Here is a 21,293-nt window from a genome sequence, read left to right on the forward strand (position 1 = left end):
GCCGCTGACTGTGTGAAAGTGAGACCCTGCAAGTCCAAAGTAGAGAAATAGAAAGCACAAACTGGATTCATGCCCTAAATTGAGTGACACTGAGGGCAGAAACTGCTCATTGGCAATTTACACACGGTATTTCTAACATTGTTAAAAGTGATTCAGAACGATGGCCTTGTGCCAAAGCAGTTGACTCAGTGAGATGAGTCAGTTTATTTGTGTGAATTATGTTCTCATTAGCTAAAAAATGTTTCTAAATATGGTTGACTATTGATGTGAAAATGTATTGATGGTTTATGTGTTGTAGCAGGATGTGCTTTAAAGATGCCTCATTTGCTTTACAATTAATTTGCTAAATAATACGCATGATACTGAATAACTATTTAAAAAATCCAGGGAGCATTATTATTTATTATATTGCAGATAATAATACCCCAGGTATGAGCAGAACTAGGCAAATTGAGTATTATGTATTAGAATATTTCAGTGAACTGGCAGGTCGCTTGTTGTTAGTTTACGCTTATTATTCTGATTGGTTAGTCAAACTGAATCAGATCTTATCTATGTTTTAATGTACAATCTGCTTACATGACAAAAGACACCGTCTGTATCAACATTTCATTGGTCAGAGCGCTGCCACCTCCGTTCTGTAAATGTGTATCATTCATTCCATCTGTGCTGGCTGCACAGCCCGCTGCACGGCCCGCTGCACAGCCCGAGCACGTCAGCAGAAAGTGTGCTGAGCAAGAAAGCTAAAGGTTATGTTTTCAGGAAAATATCACAGTAAATAGTGCTGATGGCGGAGTGTAGGACACCGCACTGATAAAGAGCGTCAGCTTCATTTAGACCTCATGTGTTTGTGTAGTTACATATTCTCTTCTCTTCTCTCCAGGTCCCGAGACTTACTTGGACGGAATCTCATACATCAAATCTCAGTACGAAAGCAAGAACAAGTCCCCACACAAAGAGGTCTACTCCCAAGTCACCTGTGCCACTGACACCGATAATATACAGTTTGTCTTCGATGCAGTTACTGATGTCATCATAGCTAATAATTTGAGGGGGTGTGGCCTGTATTAATGACGCAGCCTGGCTTCAGCTAATCAGCATACTTGTGTTTAAGGGGAACGGGGTGATACCTGCTGCCCGGCGTCCCCTTTACACTTCTATGTCCAATACAATGTTGTGCCTGGAGGTCAAGGATGTTTCCATATTTTGTTTTTTTACTTACTTAAAGTTCATGTGTCCAACGTAAGAATTTCCCAACATTGAGTTCGTTAATCCCCTTCTATTGCAAATATTTTATAATTTATGTCCAGTATTTTATTAATAGCTGCGACTCGATGACACATAGCATACAGATGAACTTGTGATGTCATAAAACGTCATTCTCAGCGTATTATCAAAGCTACAGACTGTTCTTTAGCCGCTCACGCTCACACTTCATCTTATCACTCTCGCCTTGAGAAATGTATCTAATATCTCAATACACTCTTATTTCATTTCAAGTTTATTCGTCATGTATACAGCAAAATATGGACCGTAGTGAGATGTTTTTGTGCCTTTCAGTGAACGGATACAAACCAGCAATACAAACAGTGCTCTTTATATTAGAGAAGAGTGTTGGGAGTGAGCTGCTCTTATAACCTCCAGGTAGAAGCTCCTCCTCATCCTCAGGTTTAACCTTGAGTCGAGTGTCACGCCTCCTGATGGGAGGAGCCGGGAGAACAGTCTGTGGTCCAGATGATCGGGTCCTGTACAATCTTCTGCGTGTATGTAGCATTTTGTTGCCTTGACCATGCAAATTACCGCGTTTCTGTGGTAAATATTGATTACAGTTTTAAATTAGTCAAGTGGCAGTTTTTGAGGGAACAAAAATCAGAAAAAAAGTTGAAAATTACAGTTAGAGCTGAGTTCTAAACAAGAATCCTTCTGTCTTTTGTCATTAATGCACAAAATTCCATTCTGGGACCAGTTAAACCAGAAAATGAGTCTAGCTTTGCCCTCTGTTTATAGTATGGTTGCTAGGTAACAGTTACGGAATGACCTCTATTACCCCCAACCAGGAAGTAACACGAAAACAAAAATGTTTTAGTGAAATAAGTACTACAACCTCTTAAATGCTCTTTAAGTTATAGTTTTATAATATTTTATGGTCTATTCTATTGGATAGAAATGATTCACTCTATTATATTCTTTGCCTTTGATATGCAGCACAAAGCATCATTCTACAACAAAATCACTCAAACGATGCATCAAGTATTGATTCTCCCTGAGCCTGTGGCATGTTTGTATATAATCTGGACGGAAGTGTCAGGTCTGGGCTTTTACTTTCAGATGGAGTGCAGGGTTTTGTGCTGAGCGAGCGTTTTGTGATGGGTGCAGGGGGCGGGGCCAGAAGACATGATTTGTGTTTGTTGTGATTGAAAGACACGTATTCCCATCTGGAGCCGACCGCCGGTGGTCAGATTGTGTCACACTGGAGACAAACATAAGGAATTCATCTCGCATTTATGTTTTCAGATTGTTTGCAATAAATCCACAAGATCATATTCACACAAGCTTTTTCTTAATCTCTTGGCAGTGTAACCGTAAATAAAGGTCAGTATTGGCAACAAAGAAACGATTTGTTTTGGGCATGGATCTGGGAAATTGTATCCGTTTAAAGATCTGAAATATCTGATATCCTTCATTCATAAAAGAAAGGACGTGGTGCATGTTTATCTGTGGCACCTCCAGATGACCACTGTGTGCAGAGCGTCCACCAAAGGCCCGTCTCTGCGTGGCATTTCACGTGAGGAGCAGAGCTGGCCCGTGGGTGTTGTGAGGGAAAAGGTATCTGCGGATGAATTACCCAGAAGACACCTGTCTACCCTTTTGCACATGTGCTGACAGACTGATGCCCCAGTGGGGTTTGGAAATGTCACAACACCTTACTTATCACGTCAAGTACTACAGGCCCTTTGCCTCTAATGAGACTCGCTTTTGTTTTTATGGGAATGTGGAAAAAAACATTGAAGGTCTGTTAAGATAACTTCATCATCCTCATTTTTTTAATTGAAATGTATGTTATTAGACTGCAATTTGCTTCAAGAGTGCATTGCATAAATATTTGCTATGATTTCATTTTTTTGCATCCATTGAGCGTTTAGTTGCTAAGGGAAAAACTTTTTCTGGTTCCTGTTCTCCAGCAGTGATGTGTGAGCAGCATCTCCAGAGTTGACCAGCTCCAGTCCTCAGTGAGCTGAAAGGAGGTGCTTCAGGGCAGAGCTTTGTCTTCCAACATGTTTGGTGACCACATTAACCCCGCGGCACAGAGCAGCGTCTTCTTTATTCTGTTGTACACATTGTGCTCAAGATGGAGCTGTTACACCGAGCTGCATTTCAAAGTGCATTAGCCTCATGGTTAATCATATTATTTTGGCCTTGAGATATTTAAATTAACCTCTCTTATGCTTATTTTGCTTTAGCCCAAATTATAGAAACATTCTGTTATATCGTCTGGCCTCCTGAGACTTTCCTCTGTGTTTTCTAACAGCTGTAATGGGCTCTCTACATCCTGTTGGAACCTGGCTTTGACTCCTCCTCCCGCTCCAGGGTTTCATAACACTTATGTACAACTGGAAGGTTGAATCTTAAACCCTGGGCATATGAAGAATTTCTGCTGATTGAATGTCAGACATTATTTTAAGAAGTGGAGTATATCAATTTATTATGCAGTGTAAAATTTCTGTAATGAATGTACAGATAAGTAAGATTTATCTGTAAGATAAATGACATTCTTATATTTTTATACAGAACTGCCAACATTGTTTCTATAAGTCAGAGGTGCCCAATACGTCCATCGCAATCCATCAGTCGATCTCAGAGGCAGTGAGGAGCAAGAAGCAGCAGGAGGAGGAGAGAGTCAAGGCAAGAAGCAGGAGGAGAGAGTCAAGGCAAGAAGCAGCAGGAGGAGAGAGAGTCAAGGCAAGAAGCAGCAGGAGGAGAGAGAGTCAAGGCAAGAAGCAGGAGGAGAGAGAGTCAAGGCAAGAAGCAGCAGGAGGAGAGAGAGTCAAGGCAAGAAGCAGGAGGAGAGAGAGTCAAGGCAAGAAGCAGGAGGAGAGAGAGTCAAGGCAAGAAGCAGGAGGAGAGAGAGTCAAGGCAAGAAGCAGGAGGAGAGAGAGTCAAGGCAAGAAGCAGGAGGAGAGAGAGTCAAGGCAAGAAGCAGGAGGAGAGAGAGTCAAGGCAAGAAGCAGGAGGAGAGAGAGTCAAGGCAAGAAGCAGCAGGAGGAGAGAGAGTCAAGGCAAGAAGCAGCAGGAGGAGAGAGAGTCAAGGCAAGAAGCAGGAGGAGAGAGAGTCAAGGCAAGAAGCAGGAGGAGAGAGAGTCAAGGCAAGAAGCAGCAGGAGGAGAGAGAGTCAAGGCAAGAAGCAGCAGGAGGAGAGAGAGTCAAGGCAAGAAGCAGGAGGAGAGAGAGTCAAGGCAAGAAGCAGGAGGAGAGAGAGTCAAGGCAAGAAGCAGGAGGAGAGAGAGTCAAGGCAAGAAGCAGGAGGAGAGAGAGTCAAGGCAAGAAGCAGGAGGAGAGAGAGTCAAGGCAAGAAGCAGGAGGAGAGAGAGTCAAGGCAAGAAGCAGGAGGAGAGAGAGTCAAGGCAAGAAGCAGGAGGAGAGAGAGTCAAGGCAAGAAGCAGGAGGAGAGAGAGTCAAGGCAAGAAGCAGGAGGAGAGAGAGTCAAGGCAAGAAGCAGGAGGAGAGAGAGTCAAGGCAAGAAGCAGGAGGAGAGAGAGTCAAGGCAAGAAGCAGGAGGAGAGAGAGTCAAGGCAAGAAGCAGGAGGAGAGAGAGTCAAGGCAAGAAGCAGGAGGAGAGAGAGTCAAGGCAAGAAGCAGGAGGAGGAGGAGAGAGAGTCAAGGCAAGAAGCAGGAGGAGGAGGAGAGAGTCAAGGCAAGAAGCAGGAGGAGGAGGAGAGTCAAGGCAAGAAGCAGGAGGAGGAGAGTCAAGGCAAGAAGCAGGAGGAGGAGAGTCAAGGCAAGAAGCAGGAGGAGGAGGAGAGAGTCAAGGCAAGAAGCAGGAGGAGAGAGAGTCAAGGCAAGAAGCAGGAGGAGGAGAGTCAAGGCAAGAAGCAGGAGGAGGAGAGTCAAGGCAAGAAGCAGGAGGAGAGAGAGTCAAGGCAAGAAGCAGGAGGAGGAGAGTCAAGGCAAGAAGCAGGAGGAGGAGAGTCAAGGCAAGAAGCAGGAGGAGGAGAGTCAAGGCAAGAAGCAGGAGGAGGAGAGTCAAGGCAAGAAGCAGGAGGAGGAGGAGAGAGTCAAGGCAAGAAGCAGGAGGAGGAGGAGAGAGTCAAGGCAAGAAGCAGGAGGAGAGAGAGTCAAGGCAAGAAGCAGGAGGAGGAGAGTCAAGGCAAGAAGCAGGAGGCGGAGGAGAGAGTCAAGGCAAGAAGCAGGAGGAGAGAGAGTCAAGGCAAGAAGCAGGAGGAGAGAGAGTCAAGGCAAGAAGCAGGAGGAGAGAGAGTCAAGGCAAGAAGCAGGAGGAGAGAGAGTCAAGGCAAGAAGCAGGAGGAGGAGGAGAGAGTCAAGGCAAGAAGCAGGAGGAGGAGGAGAGAGAGTCAAGGCAAGAAGCAGGAGGAGAGAGAGTCAAGGCAAGAAGCAGGAGGAGGAGAGTCAAGGCAAGAAGCAGGAGGAGGAGAGTCAAGGCAAGAAGCAGGAGGAGGAGAGTCAAGGCAAGAAGCAGGAGGAGGAGAGTCAAGGCAAGAAGCAGGAGGAGGAGGAGAGAGTCAAGGCAAGAAGCAGGAGGAGAGAGAGTCAAGGCAAGAAGCAGGAGGAGGAGAGTCAAGGCAAGAAGCAGGAGGAGAGAGAGTCAAGGCAAGAAGCAGGAGGAGGAGAGTCAAGGCAAGAAGCAGGAGGAGGAGAGTCAAGGCAAGAAGCAGGAGGAGGAGGAGAGAGTCAAGGCAAGAAGCAGGAGGAGAGAGAGTCAAGGCAAGAAGCAGGAGGAGAGAGAGTCAAGGCAAGAAGCAGGAGGAGAGAGAGTCAAGGCAAGAAGCAGGAGGAGGAGGAGGAGAGAGTCAAGGCAAGAAGCAGGAGGAGGAGAGTCAAGGCAAGAAGCAGGAGGAGAGAGAGTCAAGGCAAGAAGCAGGAGGAGAGAGAGTCAAGGCAAGAAGCAGGAGGAGGAGAGTCAAGGCAAGAAGCAGGAGGAGGAGAGTCAAGGCAAGAAGCAGGAGGAGAGAGAGTCAAGGCAAGAAGCAGGAGGAGAGTTAACCTCAATCTTCTATCATTTGCGTAGTTGTAGCCAGTATATTTTATTTTCAAAACACTCGACTTTTATATTGCACATTTGTATTTGATAAACAATATCAGGTTATTAATAAAAGCCTAGACTGTGTTTCTACAGCTTAATTATGGATAAACCTGTTTAATATGAATCAAACTCAATGATACAATCGTTTAGATCTATAGGTCGATCTTCAGGCTTTGTTGAATATTAAAATAAAAATGTGCGGATGCTGGAGTGTGCGTGTGGATGCTGGAGTGTGCGTGTGGATGCTGGAGTGTGCGTGTGCGGATGCTGGAGTGTGTGTGTGGATGCTGGAGTGTGCGTGTGGATGCTGGAGTGTGTGTGTGGATGCTGGAGTGTGCGTGTGGATGCTGGAGTGTGCGTGTGTGTGGATGCTGGAGTGTGCGTGTGGATGCTGGAGTGTGTGTGTGGATGCTGGAGTGTGCGTGTGGATGCTGGAGTGTGCGTGTGGATGCTGGAGTGTGTGTGTGGATGCTGGAGTGTGCGTGTGGATGCTGGAGTGTGCGTGTGTGTGGATGCTGGAGTGTGCGTGTGGATGCTGGAGTGTGTGTGTGGATGCTGGAGTGTGCGTGTGGATGCTGGAGTGTGCGTGTGGATGCTGGAGTGTGCGTGTGGATGCTGGAGTGTGCGTGTGGATGCTGGAGTGTGTGTGTGGATGCTGGAGTGTGCGTGTGGATGCTGGAGTGTGCGTGTGGATGCTGGAGTGTGCGTGTGGATGCTGGAGTGTGTGTGTGGATGCTGGAGTGTGTGTGCGGATGCTGGAGTGTGTGTGTTTGGATGCTGGAGTGTGCGTGTGGATGCTGGAGTGTGTGTGTGGATGCTGGAGTGTGTGTGTGGATGCTGGAGTGTGCGTGTGGATGCTGGAGTGTGTGTGTGTGGATGCTGGAGTGTGCGTGTGGATGCTGGAGTGTGCGTGTGGATGCTGGAGTGTGCGTGTGCGGATGCTGGAGTGTGCGTGTGCGGATGCTGGAGTGTGTGTGTGTGTGTGTGGATGCTGGAGTGTGTGTGTGGATGCTGGAGTGTGTGTGTTTGGATGCTGGAGTGTGCGTGTGGATGCTGGAGTGTGCGTGTGGATGCTGGAGTGTGCGTGTGGATGCTGGAGTGTGCGTGTGGATGCTGGAGTGTGTGTGTGGATGCTGGAGTGTGCGTGTGGATGCTGGAGTGTGTGTGTGGATGCTGGAGTGTGCGTGTGGATGCTGGAGTGTGTGTGTGGATGCTGGAGTGTGCGTGTGGATGCTGGAGTGTGTGTGTGGATGCTGGAGTGTGCGTGTGGATGCTGGAGTGTGCGTGTGGATGCTGGAGTGTGTGTGTGGATGCTGGAGTGTGCGTGTGGATGCTGGAGTGTGTGTGTGGATGCTGGAGTGTGTGTGTGGATGCTGGAGTGTGCGTGTGGATGCTGGAGTGTGTGTGTGGATGCTGGAGTGTGCGTGTGGATGCTGGAGTGTGCGTGTGGATGCTGGAGTGTGCGTGTGGATGCTGGAGTGTGTGTTATGTAACATGTTAGTGATGGATGTCCCGCTGGAGCTGCTGTGAGCTCATTACTATTGTAGGAGACGCATTTGTAAAAAGCACATATAATATTTAATTCATACAGATCTATACTTATCCAAAGACTAATCTGTCTCAATCAAAACTGCCACCACAGGCCAGGCAAAGTAAATACTGTGTCATTTAGGCTTTTTAGCATAGATTGTGCCTTAAATCCACAATTTCTGGATTTCAAGTTTACTGATATTGAAATAATGTGATATGAAATAGTGAAAACATGTATTCTAACTCATGTCTATGTGACAAACACCCACAAATCATTGGTTTAACTTAAGTTGTGACAATTATACAAACACTGTTTTTGAAAAGTCATTTGATCATCTCTCTATGATCTCTCATCTATTCTTTCTCTCTTGCTTTAGAAATGCATTCAGAATGAATTTAAACGCTAATACACAATATTGTAATACGCATGCAATATTTGGCATTTGAATTGTTGTGAAACGATGGTTAAATAATACCCAGAATGAAAACCCAAATGAATGCAGAAATACATTTTTTACTGTCAATTTATGATACATTCTTCTCCCACTGTCCAGTGCTAAATGGTCAGACTGGAGACTTAAGACTGGGTGTGTCCCTGTACTCGTGAATGCCAAAAACAATTCAAAATGCCATCGATCAGTTTGATCTGAATTGATTTTCTTTGCAGTTATATTGCTGTTGTCTGGGGCACGTGCGACATAATGAACTGGTGTCAAAGTGAAAAGGCTGTTTAAAGACCATTGTTTTCTGTAACTATTGCAAGAACAATCCCTCATGTTTGAAATGTGTCAGTAGCAGCCATGTTTGTTTTGTCCATACTGTACATAAGTTGTGTGTAAAAGGGGGATATCGAGCACTGTACACTGTTCCTCCTTCTTTGCTGTGATAATTTATTAAGATTTATTATTAGAATAAAGCGACACATGCAAATCCTGACTGCTCTGGCTCATTATTATTCTACACATTCCAACTGTTTCTCTCTAAATCTTTATAATGTTGTCTTTTGTTATTGCTACTACTACTGTACAGATACACGCATCGCTGCATAATGAAATCACACATTTTGCCGGGATCTTTCAGCTGTTCAATGGGATTTTGTGTCTTATTCCACCTTTCATATTGTGTTTTACGACGTGCATTATTATATTTGAGATTACTATGACTCATTTCCCAGTGTTTTTCTCTCCATCCTGGATTGCTGTGTATTCTGTATATGTACTGTATGTACTGTATGTACTGTATTCACTGTATGTACTGTATTCACTGTATGTACTGTATTTACTGTATGTACTGTATTCAATGTGATTCCTGAAGCTTTAGAGCAGCGCTGTCCAAAGATCAAGACTGATATATATGAAACACACACACATGCAGCATCAAAATTGGGACTAAACCTGAATATCACCAGGACTAAATCTGGGCTCAAACAAAGTACAAAGTTTATACGTATCATTTGTGCTATTTTAATCTCCTCCAAGTTGTATCTGTTAAAAATTGTTTCAAGATATTCTAAAATTTCAAAAGTATCTATACCAAAACTAGTATCATAACTAGATACTCATTTAAACAAGTATCCGTATAAAAAAGAATAAATCACAATAACAGGTCAAAGTTCGTGAACAGTTTGAAGTTTGTATTGAGCTTTGTCAGAACTAAAATAAGACCAGTGTTTAATCAAGAATTAACTATTATTTTGTGTTTAAAATGTCAGTCCAGTGCTTAAAACCTTTACCTATAAAGAGAGTTTTTTATTATCTTTGTGATATCGAGGATGGAGTATTTTCCTTTTGATTGAACTCGAGTTTGTCTTTTTAGCATCATGAAAACAGTTCTCCAGTGACAGTTTGGACACCGCTGCCCTGGAGTCAAAATGACACAAAACACTTCCTTTTTCATCTTTTAAGCTTCAGTTTATCGATCATAACTGGACGTCTGCGTGATCCATCCTGTGAATATGTTAGTTTAAAATGCATCAGTCGGTCATCGTAGCCTAATATATCTTCTTCTTCTTCTTCAGAATCGCATGCACGAGTCCTTGATGCTGTTCGACTCCATCTGCAACAACAAGTTCTTCATCGACACCTCTATCATCCTCTTCCTCAACAAGAAGGACCTGTTTGCAGAGAAGATCAAGAAGTCTGCGCTCAGCATCTGTTTCCCCGAATATACAGGTGAAAAACACCATCAACACCACACACGCAGCGGACCCTGTGACCTCGCAGGTGCACTTAATTGGTTTTCCCACAATGCAGTGTGACAGTTTGCGACCAAAATCCAATTATGGCAGACGTTCAACCCCGGGAGTGAGAGGGCCGTGATGCAGACTTGAGTTTATTTTGCTACAAAATGGGAAACACGGGACAAAAGCAGGCGTTCTTTTTGGAAACAGGCTGAATTAGCATAAAGATGAGTCAACAGTTCTTAATCGCAGCCTTGTCCTTTTTGTGGCATAATTGCGCTTTATAGTCTAACCTCCAAACTTGTTTGTTTGCGTTTAATGTGTAGTAATCGAATACCCTTTGCAAATGAACCATAATTGACTCCAGTTTATAAAAGAGAAACACTTTTAAGAATTCTGTGTCGATTACGTAGCCCGTGTTCCCATTGGCCGTGTTCCTTTGTTCATCAGGAGGTGCCACATCAGACGACAACAGGTTAATGACATAAGCCTGCCCAGGGACTGTCGTGGGAATTAGCACTTGAGCTAAAACCTGGTAAAGGTTATGGTTAGGTTCATGTATATTCCTCAATACAAATAAACAACAGAACTTAAGTCCTTCCTGTTGCAACTAAAACCATATGATTTTATGGAAAAAGCCATGAAGTGTCTGTAGGACACAATAACAATTAGAATTATCTATAATTTCCCTTTAAAGGAACAGCATTATGCAGTAGCAGGTGGTCTGACTAAATATACTAGTCAAGACTAAATCATTTACAAGAAATATCAGAATTGCTGCTGCTGCTCGGCTCAAACTCTGAATGATTTTTCAAAGAGGATCCGTTATAACCAAACCTTTCATTTTGACCTGATGATTGTCGCCCTTCCAGTTGCACTCTCAACAAGGCTTTTTCTGTTGTTAAAGCTGCTTTTAGACTTCAGTGACGTAAAACAAGAAACAGTGAAATGGTAAAATGTGGTGGATCTGGGTGAACATGGTAATGAAGATTGCTCTGTAATAATGAAGCGGGTTTGTTCTGTTCAACCTGTGAGAGTCAGATCCTCCTTCACTCTGGAACTCCTCCAGGTTTATACTGTTTCCCAAGGAGGTTTTTGTAGTTTTTCCTGGTCGAGAAGGGCAGAAGGAGGGGTCTTAGGACAGAAGGAGGGGTCTAAGGACAGAAGGAGGGGTCTTAGGACAGAAGGAGGGGTCTAAGGACAGAAGGAGGGGTCTAAGGACAGAAGGAGGGGTCTAAGGACAGAAGGAGGGGTCTAAGGACAGAAGGAGGGGTCTAAGGACAGAAGGAGGGGTCTAAGGACAGAAGGAGGGGTCTAAGGACAGAAGGAGGGGTCTAAGGACAGAAGGAGGGGTCTAAGGACAGAAGGAGGGGTCACTTTCATATTAAACGGGTAAAAGACATTCTTAAGTATGTCAAAGTAAAACAGAAAACGTTTTATTGCGTTTTTGGTTCTTTCAACTGTATTTTTTAATTCAAACGTTCTTTACATTTTTAAACATATCAAACATAAGCAGTGCAACATAAAAATTCTAACTTAAAAACACAATTTAATTTAATTGTCCCACTTGGTCACCGCTTCATCCTCTTCTGTCCTCACAGACTCTGTCCTCACGGGCTCTGTCCTCACAGACTCTGTCCTCACGGGCTCTGTCCTCACGGGCTCTGTCCTCACAGACTCTGTCCTCACGGGCTCTGTCCTCACAGACTCTGTCCTCACAGACTCTGTCCTCACGGGCTCTGTCCTCACGGGCTCTGTCCTCACAGACTCTGTCCTCACAGACTCTGTCCTCACGGGCTCTGTCCTCACGGGCTCTGTCCTCACAGACTCTGTCCTCACAGACTCTGTCCTCACGGGCTCTGTCCTCACGGGCTCTGTCCTCACGGGCTCTGTCCTCACGGGCTCTGTCCTCACAGGCTCTGTCCTCACAGGCTCTGTCCTCACGGGCTCTGTCCTCACGGGCTCTGTCCTCACGGGCTCTGTCCTCACAGGCTCTGTCCTCACAGGCTCTGCCAGATGAATTTGTCTCACCGGGAGGACAGGTGTGCAGTAGGACGCAGGGAAAGATTGACATGTGGGAGAACTACTCTGCTGTCCACGCCACCAGGAAATGAGACTCAGATTGCGCGCCAAAAATCCTTTATAATTCCTTTTAAATAAGCATGAATTAGGAAAAGAGATGGTACAGACATTTGGGAAATAGTCCATTTGAAGCTTTGCTGAGAAATGAGGGAAGAAGCAGAAATGACTCCAAAAGTCTTATTTAAGTTTCCCTTAAAACAATCTCATGTGAAGTTGTTTTCATTGTGATCATATCACATTTTAGGACATTAAGATGCCCCTCAAATAAAACACATATAACATATAACACCTTCTATAACCAATAAGCTCCTCCCTCTTCTTTAAAGGCCTCAAAGCTTAAACGCTTTAGTGAGTCACATGACAATAGTAAAGTCATTTTACAACCTCTAAAAGCACAAAGACACCAGCACAGAACCTGAGTGTAAACCTGCTGCACTCACATACTTGAGGCCACTGCAGTACCTCAGGCAAAGTTACATCAATATTTATAGAGCTCCTGACATAGTCACATGTCACATACTACAGGAAGTACTACACAACATGTCACATACTACAGGAAGTACTACACAACATGTCACATACTACAGGAAGTACTACACAACATGTCACATACTACAGGAAGTACTACACAACATGTCACATACTACAGGAAGTACTACACAACATGTCACATACTACAGGAAGTACTACACAACATGTCACATACTACAGGAAGTACTACACAACATGTCACATACTACAGGAAGTACTACACAACATGTCACATACTACAGGAAGTACTACACAACATGTCACATACTACAGGAAGTACTACACAACATGTCGCATACTACAGGAAGTACTACACAACATGTCGCATACTACAGGAAGTACTACACAACATGTCACATACTACAGGAAGTACTACACAACATGTCACATACTACAGGAAGTACTACACAACATGTCACATACTACAGGAAGTACTACACAACATGTCACATACTACAGGAAGTACTACACAACATGTCACATACTACAGGAAGTACTACACAACATGTCACATACTACAGGAAGTACTACACAACATGTCACATACTACAGGAAGTACTACACAACATGTCGCATACTACAGGAAGTACTACACAACATGTCGCATACTACAGGAAGTACTACACAACATGTCGCATACTACAGGAAGTACTACACAACATGTCGCATACTACAGGAAGTACTACACAACATGTCACATACTACAGGAAGTACTACACAACATGTCGCATACTACAGGAAGTACTACACAACATGTCACATACTACAGGAAGTACTACACATGTCGCATACTACAGGAAGTACTACACAACATGTCGCATACTACAGGAAGTACTACACAACATGTCACATACTACAGGAAGTACTACACAACATGTCACATACTACAGGAAGTACTACACAACATGTCACATACTACAGGAAGTACTACACAACATGTCACATACTACAGGAAGTACTACACAACATGTCACATACTACAGGAAGTACTACACAACATGTCACATACTACAGGAAGTACTACACAACATGTCGCATACTACAGGAAGTACTACACAACATGTCACATACTACAGGAAGTACTACACAACATGTCGCATACTACAGGAAGTACTACACAACATGTCGCATACTACAGGAAGTACTACACAACATGTCGCATACTACAACATGTCGCATACTACAGGAAGTACTACACAACATGTCGCATACTATAGGAAGTACTACACAACATGTCGCATACTACAGGAAGTACTACACAACATGTCGCATACTACAGGAAGTACTACACAACATGTCACATACTACAGGAAGTACTACACAACATGTCACATACTACAGGAAGTACTACACAACATGTCGCATACTACAGGAAGTACTACACAACATGTCACATACTACAGGAAGTACTACACATGTCGCATACTACAGGAAGTACTACACAACATGTCACATACTACAGGAAGTACTACACAACATCTGGACATATTTACTTGTGTCATATAAAGGAAAAGGGGAAGAATCTAATCTCGTCTGTTGAGTTAGAATTATCTTCATTCATTTTGTATCAATCTGAACATTTCACCTTGACATTTTCCTTTGGCCACAAACGTTTTGGGGAAAACTTTTGAAGAATGTTTGTATCACTAAAGATCAAGAAGAACAGAATATTTGATCTGAAATAATTAAACTGGATTCCCAGAACCAAGATGTTGAGGACACACACACACACACACTCTCAACACACACACACACACACCTACACAACACACACACACACACACCTTCTCAACACACACACACACACCTACACAACACACACACACTCTCAACACACACACACACACACCTACACAACACACGCACACACACACTCTCAACACACACACACACATATAGACACACACACACACACACATATAGACACACACACACACACACCTACACACACACACACACACACCTACACAACACACACACACACTCTCAACACACACACACCTACACAACACACACACACACACTCTCAACACACACACACCTACACAACACACACACACTCTCAACACACACACACACACACACACACACCTACACAACACACGCACACACACACTCTCAACACACACACACACACACATATAGACACACACACACATATAGACACACACACACACACAGACACACACACACACACACACTCTCAACACACACACACACACACCTACACACACACACACTCTCAACACACACACACACACCCCACACACACCTACACAACACACACACACACACCTACACAACACACACACACACCCCACACACACACACAACACACACACCTACACAACACACACACACACCTACACAACAAACACACACACACTCTCAACACACACCACACACACACACACCCCCCACACACACACACACACACTCTCAACACACACACACACACTCTCAACACACACACACACACTCTCAACACACACACACACACCCCACACACACACACACACTCTCAACACACACACACACACACTCTCAACACACACACACACACACCCAACACACACACACACTCTCAACACACACACACACACACCCAACACACACACACACACACCCCACACACACACACACACCCCACACACACACACACCCCACACACACACACTCTCAACACACACACACACACACACCTACACAACACACACACACCTACACAACACACACACACACACACACATAAACACCTACACAACACACACCCCACACACACACACACACACACCTACACAACACACACACACACACTCTCAACACACACACACTCAACACACACACCCCCCACACACACACACACACACCTACACAACACACACACACACACTCTCAACACACACACACTCAACACACACACACATAAACACCTACACAACACACACACCCCCCACACACACACACACAGACACACACAGTGTTCCTTCATTAAAAGGACAGGCCTCAGTTGTAGTGGTAGGATTGAGTCAGACGTGAGGAGCTCATTCTGTTCTTATTAGATGATGGTTTTCAAATCAAAACACCAAAATAAAACAATGTTACAAAATATATATCATTTCACAAAACAATGTTTCGTAAGAATAATCATCTTCACTACAATCAGTATTTTATATCAACATGTATACTTTATATATGGGTAATCGTACATAGTTTTAGATCAATTGTTGATGGGATGAGATGGCAAAAGCTGCTGCCAAAACAGATTTAACAAGTAGTTTTAAGTTTAAATGAGTTTAGAATTGAATAAATGTTTGTGTGATAAAGCAGCATCTGTCTGTTCTCACTCTGTGGTTAATGTGACGCGCTGCAGTGACGGGACGTGTGTGTTTAACGTTCCATCTGACTGAAACGTCTACTGTGACCATATAAACCACACGTCCTGGACAACATGGAACGCCGCGTTGTCACGTTGTCGTCCGGCACACGTTCTAACAGCGTCGCGTTCCCGTGTGCGCAGGGCCGAACACCTACGACGACGCGGCCGCTTACATCCAAGCACAATTCGAGAGCAAGAACCGCTCCCCGAACAAGGAGATCTACTGTCACCTGACCTGCGCCACGGACACGGGGAACATCCAGGTCGTGTTCGACGCCGTCACCGACATCATCATCGCCAACAACCTCCGAGGCTGCGGCTTGTACTGAGCCGCGGCCGTCCTGCCCCGCCTCCTGCCCCGCCCCCTTCCTCTTGCTCTCTCTCTCTCTCTCTTTCCCCGCCCCTTCCTGCCCTCATCCCTCTCTTCCTGTTCCTTTGACACTGCTGTGGAAATGACGATGGTGATGATGACGATTCTGCTGATTATTTAAAGATAAAAGAATGAAAAATGCAACTAGGTACATATTAATGATGATGATAATTTAAAAGAAAATAGGCATACGTATATATAAATATATATATATAATGTTTTTAGTTCTTGTCTCTTCTCGCTCTCTTGGCTGCAGCCTTAAAAAATTGATGAACAAAGTTGAAAAAGCCTGTTTTCTCACTCTCTCCTCTCTTTTCCAGCTGTTGTCACTTCAACAATGGCAGTATCTCGTTTTTTTTTTATGACTTTTTTGTTTTATTTTTGTTGATTGTGTGTGTATTTATTACAGTCTGATTTGTATTCACGTTTTGCCTCACTTGACACCTTAATTTGTGTTTTTGTTCTCGTTTTTAGCCATAAATAAATAGTGATGTATTAATACGTTCAGAAGATGTGACAATTGTAATTAATAGCACTAAAAATGCAGCAAGGTCAGCCAAACCTTAAAACACAAAGACCTGCGCACGTGATTTTAACTTTGTTTTTGTTTACATTAGATTTTAAAGCTGTTCACTATGATTTTTTAGATTTTTTTTTTTAATCTTGTTTTTTGAATTTTTGTATAATTTTACCTTCCATTCTTCAACCACAAGCTGGATTTTATTGGCAGAAAGTCAGGCATTCTGTCCATGGCGTCAACCATTCGCCGCCGCTGGTCATGGCCGAGCCGAGAGCCAATAGGAAACATGCTAAGAGTCCAATCAGTGCCATTGAACATTAGGTACTGTATGTAGATAGTGATGCTTTTAGAAGCAGTACACCTCTCACTGTTAACTAGAGTCTAGACCTAGAACATTACCATAGAATATACTCACTTCCTGGTTTGTCCTTGTTCATTAATTTATTAATTTATTTATTGACCAGTCCCACACACTTCTCTGTAGCTCATACTTCCACTAAGCCTTTTATGTCACCTCATCTTTATCTGTTGCTTTGGTTTGTGCATGGTGTCCTGCTTCAGACCGGACTCCTCGTCCTAAAGCCGGACACGGACAGCATGAGACACTCCAGCCTTTGTATAAATAGAGCAGATAATACAGACGACAAGCTTCATAGACACTGTTCAGAATAGTGACGAAACCTTTGATAAAAAACAGAAAAAAGACACTTAAAAACTCAAAAATACAAGCTAGAGACGGTCGGAAGTGAGAGAGATGACCTTGAACACGGAGGGGCGGGGTCAGTACGAGGAAAGGAAGGCTCACGCTTTTACTTTTTAATTTCCTTTTGAAACAATGAGAAACGACCAGGTCCACGAGCTCATTTTTCCACAATAAAACAAATATGATAATCCTTCACGAAACTTTTCTTGCGCTTCGTAGCGACTGGACAAGACGTTTTTTGTCAGAGTTTGGCACCAGAAGCGTGACCTCAGACGTGACCCCGTGTCGTCGTGACGCTACGAACTACCACTTCCTGTTTTTCAAAACCATCTCTGCCTGTTTCCTGCATTTAGAAAAAAACAAACCATGTCCTCCACTTTAGCCTGACTCGACTGAACAAACTAAATATACTGCTATAATAACGATATTTTTTATGATTTCCGATGAAGCCACTGTTTTTTCGGGGGGGGGGAAGAGCACGTTTCGACGCCGCGTCCGCGAGTTTAGGGGCGCCGCATGTTGACACTCTTTTGACGCTGTACAAAGTCATGCTGCCGTCTGTTCCTTCAGTTTTCGACACGACACTTTGAGGTCGACAATGAAAAGCACAGTTTCCACGTCTCGCTCACACACACTTCTCGACACACACGCAGAGGTAGATTTGGAAATTTCTTATATCTCCATTCCTATTCTATGTTTCCCCTCATCGCTCTATCTATATCGACCTCTCTCTTTTGCCTTTCTTGGTTTCTAGGTTTGAAAAGAGAAAGCAACTGTGTATAATGACATGATATACCTGTTTTTTGGCATTCTGTCCCCATCCATTTTGACCCCATTGTTTTTGTTTTTCTCCCAGTGAATGCTTTTTCTGTGCAGCTTTCTTTCTCTCTCTCCTCCTCTACTCCTCTTTAGTGAATGGTTGTTATTTCATGTGGGTTGTCCGTGCTGGAAAAACCAATCGAATGTAGTGTTTACATTAAAAAGCCACTGTTTTCATGACTACAACAACATGTGCTCTGTTTTCTTTCTTCGCTTTATGACGTTAGATGATATAATTCACGCATGTGCAGTAGGAGTGGACAAAAGAGCTCATTTGAAAATAGTTTTTATCATATTTCGTTTTAAAAAATCCTCCTGCATTTACTAAAACTACCAATATTTGATTTGACACAATAACCCTGAAGCTCGATCAAGATCTAATGTTTTGAATGAACAATATCGTAAAAATAAGTGATTAAAAAGCAGAATACAGTTAAGTAGTTACATGATATTGTTATATTTAATTCCTCCTGGAAAAAGACATTTATTTGAAATGAATTAAATCATTAATTATCCATTGATGTTAATTGTTTGACCCTCAACAGCTCAAATGTTCATGTATCACACAAAATACACATTAGTCCAAATAAATAGTTGCAAACGCTAAATACTGACCCTCCAAAATATTGCTTTATTTGTCTTTTATTGAAGAATATAGATGTGTAGTAAATATCTAAGGGTATTAGGGTTGTAGAAACAGATATATTGTCGCTTTTTATCTTTGGCAATGCAGATTGGAATTGAACGTGTGTGTGGCTGTGAACACACATCAGTCACGAGATAAGACGCCACACAAACACACAACACTGGAACTTCCTGTTCTCTGGACACGTTTGAGAGGAACTTGTAAAACAGCGAATCAGAAAAGATTTATTACCGTTGTCCGTGAAAAGAAATTCACAGGCTAGAAACTTGCTTTGGTGATTCGATGCAACACACAATGAACAATGAACAATAATGAAGCCAAATATATCAAATGAAGCATGCATTAAAGAAAAATAATTTAAATTGACTAATAAGATAAAAATAGACTTCGTATGTGCACCATTTTACAGTTAAATATACAGATGAAGTGCAATGAGTGGTTGTTGATTTAAATAACTATTAAATTGACTATTAAACTATTACTAAATAAATATGATACAAATAGTGTTTATTTTACCATTATTCTTAGTATTATTTTGTCTTACGCTAGCTGTTTTTATTTTATTTTATCGTTATTTTTCCCCTCCATTCCTTATTAGGAAAAGAGAGGTTTCGTCTATAGGAGTTTTTGTTCATAAGAGTTTTTATTTATAAGAGTTCTTCTATTAAGAGTGTTTTTAAACTTCCTATAAGTTATCTGTCCTATTCCTCTGCATCTACCTGTGTTGCAACAATGAAATTTCCCCATATGTGGACAATAAAGGAATATCTTATCTTATCTTAAATGATGGTTCAGGCAATCCTTGAAAACAAGTTTAAAATGTGTCAGTTCTGCTCAAAAACAAGTCAACAGAAAGAGAATCTATACATTTGTTGTTGACACATGAAACATTAATAAAGCCTTCGCCATTGCACTGGAAAACACTTCTTTTGTTCGAGCCGTTGCTCTTGAGCGTCCGGCTGCCGTGCCCACGCTCCACGATGACAAACAGAATAGTAAATGCAGAGATGGAGCCAGGTTATGTCACGCTGCATTTCTTTTACATCTACAGAGAGATAAGAGAGAAGGAGAAGGAGAGACGAGCTGCTGCTGGTTCACTGGGTTCACTTCAGCAGAGCCAGAGCCAGGCAGCGTCCACCAAGACTAAAGTCCAGCCTGGGAGGGCATCAGGGCCTGCACAGGGGACCGGATCCACTCACACGCACACTGACCCTTTTATAGCAGCTCTTAGGATTCAAAATCATTCATTGTAAAACTCCAACAATGTTTCACGTAAGGAAGTAAGTGGTCCTCAACCTCTTTCAGTCGCAACTCCTAAAACGACAATTGTTGGCAGTATCTCATGTTCACAGTAAATATGATACTCTTTCATTAAGTGCCATTCTTTTTATTGCACCAGAAACTTTTTTCCCCCTATAGACTGTGGTTTCCCTCTGGGTTTGCAGCATTAACCCATAACTTGTGCATGATTGGTCAAATAATCCGTCTAACGTCCTGTCCTAGCTTCAAATCTGGTCCATGCTCCACAAGCGCTGCACTGTAGCGCCCACGGCCCCTGACGGCCGCTCCCCTCTATCAGAGACCGTGATTTAGAATGTTGAAATCCTGATGATGTCTGAGAGTTGCACTTGCACATGTGAAGTGGTGATTGAACTTGAATTGAATTGACTGATTACACAATAAGAACATGAAGGGATTGATTCCCTGCTGGTGTTTTATGTGTTTTATTCTCCTGCTGCAGTTTGACAAAGAAACAAAACAAAAAACTGATGAACAGCCCGGGGCCCACACAGAGACACTCCTCCGGCCTCCCGGGGCCCACACAGAGACACTCCTCCGGCCTCCCGGGGCCCACACAGAGACCCTCCTCCGGCCTCCCGGGGCCCACACAGAGACCCTCCTCCGGCCTCCCGGGGCCCACACAGAGACCCTCCTCCGGCCTCCCGGGGCCCACACAGAGACCCTCCTCCGGCCTCCCGGGGCCCACACAGAGACCCTCCTCCGGCCTCCCGGGGCCCACACAGAGACATAGTCCCTCCAGAGCGTCCTTGGTCCATCCCAAGGCCTCTTCCCAGTTGGACAAGCCCGGAACAGCTCACCTGGGATGTGTTCAGGAGGCATCTGGAGCCTCCTCAGCCGGTTCCTCTCATGACCAAAGGTGAGAGTAGAGAACGTGGATTGAGCGTTAAATCGAGAGCTTTGTCTTTCATCTCAGCTTCGATACAGCGATGGCTTCACTGCAGACGCTCCATCCTTCCCTTAACCAGACTCCAAG

General features: G+C 43.6%; 1 protein-coding gene across 1 annotated transcript; it reads left to right on the plus strand.

Annotated features, from left to right (window-relative positions):
• Positions 1–681: 681 nt before the first annotated feature.
• On the plus strand, positions 682–18,561 carry LOC140350563 (guanine nucleotide-binding protein G(o) subunit alpha-like; the record flags this gene model as incomplete). Its single annotated transcript, XM_072436141.1, has 4 exons — positions 682–749; positions 884–1,020; positions 9,807–9,960; positions 16,102–18,561. Coding segments are annotated over 4 exons (547 nt in total), but the record flags the coding sequence as incomplete, so codon positions are not given.
• Between the last annotated feature and the right edge of the window lie 2,732 nt (positions 18,562–21,293).

The sequence above is a fragment of the Eucyclogobius newberryi genome, unplaced genomic scaffold (genome assembly GCF_026437365.1).
Source record: "Eucyclogobius newberryi isolate DKJ021-1_F unplaced genomic scaffold, fEucNew1.0.hap1 SCAF_727, whole genome shotgun sequence".
Taxonomy (NCBI): domain Eukaryota; kingdom Metazoa; phylum Chordata; class Actinopteri; order Gobiiformes; family Gobiidae; genus Eucyclogobius; species Eucyclogobius newberryi.